The sequence below is a fragment of the Oncorhynchus nerka genome, linkage group LG22, assembly GCF_034236695.1.
Source record: "Oncorhynchus nerka isolate Pitt River linkage group LG22, Oner_Uvic_2.0, whole genome shotgun sequence".
Taxonomy (NCBI): Eukaryota; Metazoa; Chordata; class Actinopteri; order Salmoniformes; family Salmonidae; genus Oncorhynchus; species Oncorhynchus nerka.
The window spans coordinates 62,537,861-62,548,812 of NC_088417.1; the positions used below are offsets into that span (position 1 = coordinate 62,537,861).

At 40.9% G+C, this 10,952-nt stretch overlaps 1 protein-coding gene across 1 annotated transcript; it reads right to left on the reverse strand.

Annotated features, from left to right (window-relative positions):
- Positions 1–6,615: 6,615 nt before the first annotated feature.
- On the reverse strand, positions 6,616–10,941 carry styxl1 (serine/threonine/tyrosine interacting-like 1). The gene is made up of 9 exons (XM_029626006.1): positions 10,846–10,941; positions 8,957–9,077; positions 8,744–8,805; positions 8,491–8,590; positions 7,872–8,005; positions 7,519–7,664; positions 7,317–7,414; positions 7,088–7,200; positions 6,616–6,856 (listed from the first exon to the last, which is right to left on the reverse strand). Exons 2-9 carry the CDS (start codon positions 9,057–9,059, stop codon positions 6,725–6,727), a joined length of 888 nt encoding a protein of 295 aa, XP_029481866.1. The 5' UTR covers positions 9,060–9,077; positions 10,846–10,941; the 3' UTR covers positions 6,616–6,724.
- Between the last annotated feature and the right edge of the window lie 11 nt (positions 10,942–10,952).

Genomic DNA, 10,952 nt, shown 5'->3' on the forward strand with positions numbered 1-10,952 from the left:
AGCTCATTTTGATATCAGCCGCCATATCAAATCATCATGAAGAACAATATCCATCCACAAAATAGTATAAATCAAGAAGAAGAAAGTAATGCTGTCAACATATCAAATCAAATTTTATTTGTCACATACACATGGTTAGCAGATGTTAATGCGAGTGTAGCGAAATGCTTGTGCTTCTAGTTCCGACAATGCAGTAATAACCAACAAGTAATCTAACTAACAATTCCAAAACTACTGTCTTATACACACAAGTGTAAGGGGATAAAGAAGATGTATAATAAAGATATATGAATGAGTGATGGTACAGAGCGGCATAGGCAAGATACATTAGATGGTATCGAGTACAGTATATACATATGAGATGAGTATGTAAACAAAGTGGCATAGTTCAAGTGGCTAGTGATACGTGTATTACATGAAGATGCAGTAGATGATATAGAGTACAGTATATACGTATACATATGAGATGAATAATGTAGGGTATGTAAACATTATATTAGGTAGCATTGTTTAAAGTGGCTAGTGATATATTTTACATAATTTCCCATCAATCAATTCCCATTATTAAAGTGGCTGGAGTTGAGTCAGTGTGTTGGCAGCAGCCACTCAATGTTAGTAGTAGCTGTTTAACAGTCTGATGGCCTTGAGATAGAAGCTGTTTTTCAGTCTCTCGGTCCCAGCTTTGATGCACCTGTACTGACCTCACCTTCTGGATGATAGCGGGGTGAATAGGCAGTGGCTCAGGTGGTTGTTGTCCTTGATAATCTTTATGGCCTTCCTGTAACATCGGGTGGTGTAGGTGTCCTGGAGGGCAGGTAGTTTGCCCCCGGTGATGCGTTGTGCAGACCTCACTACCCTCTGGAGAGCCTTACGGTTGTGGGCGGAGCAGTTGCCGTACCAGGCGGTGATACAGCCCGCCAGGATGCTCTCGATTGTGCATCTGTAGAAGTTTGTGAGTGCTTTTGGTGACAAGCCGAATTTCTTCAGCCTCCTGAGGTTGAAGAGGCGCTGCTGCGCCTTCTTCACAATGCTGTCTGTGTGGGTGGACCAATTCAGTTTGTCTGTGATGTGTATGCCGAGGAACTTAAAACTTGCTACCCTCTCCACTACTGTTCCATCGATGTGGATAGGGGGGTGTTCCCTCTGCTGTTTCCTGAAGTCCACAATCATCTCCTTAGTTTTGTTGACGTTGAGTGTGAGGTTATTTTCCTGACACCACACTCCGAGGGCCCTCACCTCCTCCCTGTAGGCCGTCTCGTCATTGTTGGTAATCAAGCCTACCACTGTTGTGTCGTCCGCAAACTTGATGATTGAGTTGGAGGCGTGCGTGGCCACGCAGTCGTGGGTGAACAGGGAGTACAGGAGAGGGCTCAGAACGCACCCTTGTGGGGCCCCAGTGTTGAGGATCAGCGGGGTGGAGATGTTGTTGCCTACCCTCACCACCTGGGGGCGGCTCGTCAGGAAGTCCAGTACCCAGTTGCACAGGGCGGGGTCGATGTGCCCGATACTCACATGACCAAATCAAATCAAATTTATTTATATAGCCCTTCGTACATCAGCTGATATCTCAAAGTGCTGTACAGAAACCCAGCCTAAAACCCCAAACAGCAAGCAATGCAGGTGTAGAAGCACAGTGGCTAGGAAAAACTCCCTAGAAAAGGCCAAAACCTAGGAAGAAACCTAGAGAGGAACCAAGCTATGTGGGGTGGCCAGTCCTCTTCTGGCTGTGCCGGGTGGAGATTATAACAGAACATGGCCAAGATGTTCAAATGTTCATAAATGACCAGCATGGTCGTATAATAATAAGGCAGAACAGTTGAAACTGGAGCAGCAGCACGGTCAGGTGGACTGGGGACAGCAAGGAGTCATCATGTCAGGTAGTCCTGGGGCATGGTCCTAGGGCTCAGGTCCTCCGAGAAAGAGAAAGAAAGAGAGAATTAGAGAAAGCATATGTGGGGTGGCCAGTCCTCTTCTGGCTGAGAACAAAAGAACAGGAAGGGTAGAAGGAAGGTCAGGACACGCCACATCCACGACAGGAAACCCTCTGAGGTGGAGGAATGTTTGTTTACATAAATAAATATATGTAATACATATATAATAAACATGTACTATACTATACCAGTAAATATGTACTATGTATACAGCTGCAATCTATGTGTTGATGACGCCCCTGATATCAGGTCAATGAGGAGTGATGGAGGAGGATGCGTTTTTTGCCATTTTGGTCATGTTCCTCTTAAACACGTGATCAGTGAGTAGTCATGATGACACACAACGATGTGCGACTTCTCTCTCACCAACTGTCAAATCCATGTTATGACTCTCTCCCAGGGCTCGACGTCTGTACAGACAGCCACTCTGGTAATAGTACTGGAGAAACTGGACAAAACCTATTTTGCACAGAAAACACAATAGAATGGTAGTGTATTAATAGTGACACTATTCTACTTCTCCCCAGGTTTCAGGTCAATCCCATTTTAATTTACATTTCTATTAAAAAGTTGAATAGTGTCATTTGTTTTGAATAATGATAGCCTCATTAAGACAAACTGTCAACAGACAAACAGATAACACCGGTATAAATACACAGGGGATAATTGGGAAGATGGCGACACCTGGAGGGGGGTGGAGACAATCACAAAGACAGGTGAAACAGATCAGGGTGTGACAAGGACAGGAAAATGCTCTAATTCACACACTTATCAAGAGAACATCCCTGGTCATCCCTACTGCCCTTGATCTGGTGGACTCAAGCACATGTTTAGTTTGTAAATTATATCTGAGCGTTGGAGCGTGCCCCTGGCTATCCGGGGAAAAAAAGAAGAATTAAAATGATGCCGTTTGGTTTGCTTAATATAAGGAATTTGAAATTATTTATACTTTTACATTTGATACTTAAGTATATTTTAGCAATTACATTTACTTTGACTCTTAAGTATATTTAAAACTAGGGATGCACGATATAATCGGTGAACATATCGGGATCAGCCGATATTAGCTAAAAATGTCAGCATCGGTATGGGCCGAAGTCTTCCTGTCACACTCTGACCATTATTTGCGTTGTTTGTTTCTATGTTTTGTTTGGTCAGGGTGTGATATGAGTGGGCATTCTATGTTGCATGTCTAGTTTGTCTGTTTCTATGTGTTTTGGCCTGATATGGTTCTCAATCAGGGACAGGTGTTTGTCGTTGCCTCTGATTGGGAACCATATTTAGGTAGTCTGTTTTGTTTCATGGGTTATTGTCTATGTGAAGTTGCCTGTGTCTGCACTCGTTGGTCATAGCGTGATGTTCGTTTTGTTGTCTTTGTTTAACTGTTTGTGTTCTTCCTTCAATAAAATAATGTATTCTAATCACGCTGCGCTTTGGTCTCCCCTTTACGACGATCGTGACACTTCCATGCACACCTATATAACATACAGTAGAAGTTTACATACACTTAGGTTGGAGTCATTAACTTGTTTTTCAACCACTCCACAATTTCTTGTTAACAAACTATAGTTTTGGCAAGTCGGTTAGAACATCTACTTTTTCCACCAATTGTTTACAGATTTAGCTTATAATTCACTGTATCACAATTCCAGTGGGTCAGAAGTTTACATACACTAAGTTGACTGTGCCTTTAAACAACTTGGAAAATTCCAGAAAATTGTGTCATGGCTTTAGAAGCTTCTGAAAGGCTAATTAACCATTTTTTTTGTCCGTTGGAGGTGTACATGTGGAGGAATTTCAAGGCCTACCTTCAAACTCAGTGTCTCTTGCTTGACATCATGGGAAAATCAAAAGAAATCAGCCAAGACCTCAGAAAGAAATTGTGGACCACAAGTCTGGTTCATCCTAGGGAGCTATTTCCAAATGCCTGAAGGTACCACGTTCGTTTGTACAAGCAATAGTACGCAACTAAACATCATGGGACCACGCAGCCATCATACCGCTCAGGAAGGAGACACGTTCTGTCTCCTAGAGATGAGCGACTGGGTAGCCTAGTGGTTGGGGCGGCAGGGTAGCCTAGTGGTTAGAGCGTTGGAATAGTAACCGGAAGGTCGCAAGGTACAAATCTGTCGTTCTGCCCCTAAACAGGCAGTTAACCCACTGTTCCTAGGCCGTCATTGAAAATAAGAATCTGTTCTTAACTGACTTGCCTAGTTAAATAAAGGTAAACATTTGAAAAATGAACATACAAATGTATCTATATCCACAGTGAAACGAGTCATACATCGACATAACCTGAAAGGCCACTCAGCAAGAAAGAAGCCACTGCTCAAAAACCGCCATAAAAAAGCCAGACTACTGTTTGCAACTGCACATGGGGACAAATATCGTACTTTTTGGAGAATGTCCTCTGGTCTGATGAAACAAAAATAAACTGTTTGGCCATAAAGATCATTATGTTTGGAGGAAAAAGGGGATGTTTGCAAGCAGAACAACACCATCCCAATCGCGAATCACGGTGGTGGCAGCATCATGTTGTGGGGGTGCTTTTGTGGGGGTGCTTTGCTGCAGCACTTCACAAAATAGATGGCTCTTGAGGAAGGAAAATTATGTGGATATATTGAAGCAACATCTCAAGACATCAGTCAGGAAGTTAATGCTTGGTTGTAAATGGGTCTTCCAAATGGACAATGACCCCAAGCATACTTCCAAAGTTGTGGCAAAATGGCTTAAGGACAACAAAGTCAAGATATTGGAGTGGCCATCACAAAGCCCTGACCTCAATCCTATAGAAAACTTGTGGGCAGAACTGAAAAAGCGTGTGCGAGCAAGGAGGACTACAAACCTGACTCAGTTACGCCAGCTCTGTCAGGAGGAATGGGCCAAAATTCACCCAACATTTTGTGGGAAGCTTGTGGAAGGCTACCCAAAACGTTTGACCCAAGTTAAACGATTTAAAGGCAATGCTACCAAATACTAATTAAGTGTATGTAAACTTTTTACTAGGATTAAATGTCAGGAATTGTGAAAAACTGAGTTTAAATGTATTTGGCTAAGGTGTATGTAAACTTCCGACTTCAACTGTAGTTACATGACGTAATGACGCCACGTAAAACTTTGCACTACACGTGCAACACAGCATTCTTAACCTAGCCCACAATGTATGCTGTGTGGATCAAGCTGTCAACAATTGGAGCAGTCATTTGAAAGGGTAAGAACATTTCAGCAAGACAACTCAAAGGCAACTTCCAAGCCAAGATAATGGAATTCATTGCCCCTGACAATCAACTGTTCTCTGTGGCGGCAGCGTAGCCTAGTGGTTAGAGCGTTGGACTAGTAACCGGAAGGTTGCGAGTTCAAACCCCCGAGCTGACAAGGTACAAATCTGTCGTTCTGCCCCTGAACAGGCAGTTAACCCACTGTTCCCAGGCCGTCATTGAAAATAAAAATGTGTTCTTAACTGACTTGCCTGGTTAAATAAAGGTAAAATTAAAATTAAAAACTGTTCTCTGTCGTGGGTGATGTTGGCTTTCGCTGACTGGTCGAGCAGTGGGATACACTACCAAGAGCGCTATTTTTCAGATGTTGCCCTACTGGAGTTACAGTAATAGCGTCACTGCTATTAGCTTCACGACATACATACTATGGAATGCCGTTTGGGCCTTTGCGTGTCAAAAAAAGATACAGTAGCACTGTCAAAGCTGTACAAAACAGTCTGCAAACAAGCAAACACCGGCCATGAACTACGTGTTTACAATACCGCATTGGTAATAAAGCATCATTTGTTCTACCGCAACTTCTGGGGTAGCTAGCTTTAGCTTGGTACCTAGCTAGCGCCAATACAGTCATTTTCATCATTCTTAGCAATGATTTCGAAATCCTTGTAAGTAAGTGTTAGCTATTTTTTTCCCTGCCCTGATAGACCTCCCCCAGTCAACTGTAAGTGCTGTTATGGCGAAGTGAAAACTTATAGGGGCAACATCGGCTCAGCCGCAAAGTGGTAGGCCACACAAGCTCACAGAATGGGACCGCTGATTTGTTGGAAAGGTGGCATCCTATGAATGTGCCACTTCGAAAGTCACTGAGCTTTTCAGTAAGGCCATTCTCCTGCCAATGTTTGTTTATGGAGATTGCATGGCTGTGTGCTCAATTTTATACACCTGTCAGCAACAGGTGTGGCTGAAATAGCAGAATCCACTCATTTGAAGGGTGTCCACATACTTTTGTATATATATAGTGTATGTATTTTTAGAGCAAGATCATGGTGTGTCCCGTTCTTTTCATTACATTGATTGCATAATCCTGAAAATTTGACACTTGCAAGAAGAAACATTGTCCTTCTATCATTCATCATTCCAATAAAATTCTCAGGACCTATCATTCCAGAAAATCAGCAGGGCAAATGTATCAATGTGTATGTGTTTTTAGATGATCCCTGAATCTTCAGAAAGTATGGTATTACAATGCATACGGTAAGTGAATATCTGACAATGAAATTGTGATCAGTAAGCCTCACCAGCAATGGCCTGACAAGCGATGCTTGCATGCTGGTTCTTAGTACTACATAAGTGTGTGTGTGTGTGTGTATGAGCATACTTCAAATATTTGTCAGAAGAAGTTGGTGCTCAGTGCATACAAATGTTATCAACCACCCAAGAAGGCCCATATAAAGAAGGTAGACAACTTCATGACAAAAATATCCATGTATTTTTTAAATTTGCATTGGGTAGTTATAGTCCCAGTGAATTACAGGGCTCTTCTAGACTCATTGAAATGAACTATTATCCATCATCTCAATAGCGGGGCTCTGCAATATCAGTGATTCTTCTACCCAGTGTGTGCAGCTCCCAGTCGGACAGCTGTTGTACAAACCCTCGGTTTGGCCTCATGTTCGTTTTACATTGCAGGACATGCTCCCAGACCTCCTTCAGTGAAAAAAAGTGCCATCGATATCATAATGAAGTGGGAGGAATAACAGAAGAATTAGCAGCTCACCAAATTCAGCAACAAAATCTTATACAGTAAACACGCAGTATTTTCATTACGAAGCCAAACATTTTTTCAGATTCCAAAAACAGGAACTGGAACAGCCTGAACTTCTTCTATTTCTATTACATATTCCAAAAAAGACCGTAAAGTACATAAACATAACTTGCCCCCAGTGTATATTTCAAGTGGTGCAAAAGAAAAGCCATGGCCGCAGCACTACAGCGGCTTATTCCATGACTTGAAAAGATCAAAACTGCAGATCCAGTGTTGAGACGAGAGGCTAAAAGGGAAACATTTGCAACACGATAATAAACATAATATTAATAAACAAATAGTAACAACAAGTAATAACAAGTAGCAGCTAAAAAAAAGTGGGAAAAAACACATTCAGCTCACCAATAAAAACACAAATCCTCTCAAAACTGGAGTACAGATCAGCCTCCACTGAATCTGACACATTGATGTGAAGGATGGTGTGGTTTCCTTTTTCAAACCTAATTTCAAAAAGAAAAAAGTTGTATTCAAACATAATATCTTTTTATGAACAATCATCCATAGTACCTGCTACTTTGACATGTAAATATGAGTCCTCACGCACATGTGACAACTGTCTTCGGAGACATTGACAAGGGCGCTCAGTTTCAGATCTTTTAGGACATGGGGATTGATGGCCTGCTTGTAATTGCCCATGTAGAGTTGACCTGGCAAGAGCTCCACTGGATAAGGCCTCAAGCTCTCCAATTCCTACAAAGTCACAATAATGAAACAGACAGCAGCACAATCTATGTAAATCAGCACATTGACATTTACATTTACATTTAAGTCATTTAGCAGACGCTCTTATCCAGAGCGACTTACAAATTGAAATACTCTTATCACCTGAGTATGTTTTATTTTTCTCAACAGGCTCTCACAATATTTAGCAAAGGTTTGACGCAATGGAGGCGTTACCTTTATGGTGTAAAGGATTTTCTGTGTCCTGAAGAAAGGATAAAAGGCTGAGAACCTCTGATAGCCTCCTTTCAGAATCTGGACAGGATAGTGGCTTGATTTTGTCAGGGCCTCAGCGCACTCAATAGCCTCAGCTACAAACACACATACACAGAATAACTACAAACCATTCTTACCCCACTCAGGCTCCCGAGTGGAGCAGCGGTCTAAGGCACTGCATCTCAGTGCTAGAGACATCACTACAGACCCTGGTTTGATTCCAGGCTGTATCACAACTGGCCTTGATTGGGAGTTCCATAGGGCAGCGCACAATTGGCCCAGTGTCGTTAGGATTTGGCCAGGGTAGGCCGTCATTGTAAATAAGAATTTGTTTTTAACTGACTTGCCTAGTTAAATACATTTTTTAAAATTAAATCGCCCTAATGGGATATCATGGATCGAATATTATTGACTGGTTCATTCAATCATTGACAATTCAATCAAAAACAGTTGTCCGGGTTAGGGTTTGGCCAGGGTAGGCTTTCATTATAAATAAGAATTTGTTTTTAACTGACTTTCCTAGTTAAATAAAGGTTAATTAAAAAATTGTCAGTGACCAGGCTGGTGATGTTCAGCTCACCTGAACCTTGTAAAGAACTGGTGCTGCTGTCATAAACCACAATATACCTCATACTCTCCACCTCCACGCCTACAGGCATAATGAGTTTGCCTTTAGAGTCCTGTAGAGTAAAACAATGACATCTTACTTATTACACTGCCGAACATTGCAACGTGTATTTCAAAATGGCAAAATAATTGAAGCACAGTATTGTCATCCTAAGGTGGGATAAGCTAGTGTTGTAATGTGTTAATAACTGATTTGACACGCATACCCATTTTGCATTTCTGGCAGTAATGATATGGCTGGCATTGTACTGTCCTTTAGCACGGGCATCTGAGGACACAGCATAACCATTTGTCCACCAGGCAACTTTGAGTGTATTATATTGGACTGAATCTTAGAAATAAGTAACGTTTATCAACACAATAGATTTGTTTTAATTGTGTTGAACTGATATGACTGTTTGCCCCTACCTAGCTCTTACCAATCAAACAGAGGAAGTTGAACTCTGCCAGTCTGGACAGCCGAGTGTACTGGTTGAGAATGTTGTAAAGCTCAGACGCCTCACAAAAGGTTGTTCCAGCCATTGTAGGAAACCTGACAACCTGAAAATAAAAAGTCAGTGTTTTGAAAACCCTGCATTGGACTACTGTTGGGGAAATATCAGAATTAGGTGGTAACATAGGTAAGATGTTTTATATTCATCATATGTTTGTAAATTACTTCTCATCAGAATGTTATTTTTGTATAATACTGTGGCAGGGTTTGCAGTTATCTGTTCTATGTCAAGACTAAGTTGCATGGGCCGCAGAGAGGGGAGAGGTCAAGGTGTCATCATGTGTAAACATATCTTTTGCTCCACTGTGTCTGTGTGCCAGTCACTCCCTACTTTTCCCATCGGGGAGAGGAGGATGGCAGTGTCTGGAATCATTCTATGCTCCCTCTTATCTTAACCTATAGCCTCACTCTCCTCTCCGTGATCTTGTCCAGGATTGGTTGTATTTAGAATTGGTTGTATCTAAATGACAATTTGATATACATGCCTGTTGATATGGAGGATTGGTTTATGGTTCTGGGTTTGAGTAAGGAGACAAAGCTGAATGATTGATTATGTCTATGCTGTCTGACTATGTGTGTTCTTTGCTATTAAAGGATCTCAGTTGCAATGTAGAGGGGGCTCTCAGAGAATTCATTGATAGACACTGAATTGATCTGAGAGTCACAGGGTTGTGATAGAGCTCATATAATTAAAGATGGACTTTGATAACTAACTCTGACTTGTGTTGTGGTTTGCGCTCATGATTTGGTAAATAGAGGAAATTTCCACGTCACTACATAGTTACTAGCTAGTTAGCTAACATTAGCTCGTTCACCTCATGCTTCAAATACTAATTTGTGAAGAATACACAGATTTGTTTTCGCCGAACATCAACATATTTCTGCAGCTAGTTAGTCGAGTTTGCAAACGAACATCAGAAATCGTAGAGAACCCTAGTTAGCACAAAAAAATACTGAGCCTAATGTTTGTCTCTGCCATATATGAATTAGGAACTAGAATACTAGAATGGCCATGAACAATTTTATGACAGGGTGAAGGTCGTCCATTTTGGTCAGGGAGTTGGTCAACTAGTGCTGTGATAAGATATTGTGTAAAATATCTGCACTGTATGTTTGTTAGCTAGCTAGCCAGACAGTTTTAGAGGGATTAATGATTCAATACATTTTTCAGATTAACTACCAATATGCCAACATTCCAATCAAACAATGCAGCCACACAGCCATTCACTGGCTGTAATCAGTTGACTATAGGATTTAGATACAAGTTGTATATGCAACAAGTATTGATATTGTATCATATAAAAGCACTCACAGCTTTCCAATACATATTTTTTCAAAATGAATGTTCGAAACAATATTGTGACTAAACATACAACCCATGACAATAAACTCACAGATTTCTAAGAAAACAAAAATGTAGACATTTATGGTATGTTTACATATATTTTAGATGCTATTTATAATAAAATTGGTATAAAACCCCTATAAACTGTATTTATAGTTATATGACAATATTTTAGATTGACAATTTATGATGCATCACATGCCTTACTTTTATTTTCCTGTATAAGTATAATCAGGATTATGTATCTACTGCCAATCATTCCAATTAGACTACTTTGGATTTTCCCTGACCATCGCAATATGACTCCCATTTGTACCCCATTCTGGAACTTTGAAGGTTTATGACATAGCCCATCTAGTAATTTAATAAGATATCGTATGGTTTCTGCTAACAACACATGCTTGACTAACTAATTCACTGATGTTGCTAGTAAAAACCTGCAGGTAGTTAGGGTTAGGGCAAAATATTACCTGGTTAAAATGAAAATGACTAAATGAATTTTTCCACTCAAGGTAACGATCCAAAGGCGCTTAGCTACAACATTTCTGAAACATATCTGAGCAAAACACACGTAATA

Coding starts and splice junctions, on each gene's coding strand:
- styxl1 (XM_029626006.1), bottom strand. CDS start 9,059: ATGGCTGGAACAACCTTTTGTGAGGCGTCTGAGCTTTACAACATTCTC. Junction 8,591..8,743: donor CTGCCAGAAATGCAAAATGG/GTATGCGTGTCA, acceptor TTTACTCTACAG/GACTCTAAAGGCAAACTCAT. Junction 6,857..7,087: donor ACTTGAAATATACACTGGGG/GCAAGTTATGTT, acceptor TTTTCACTGAAG/GAGGTCTGGGAGCATGTCCT.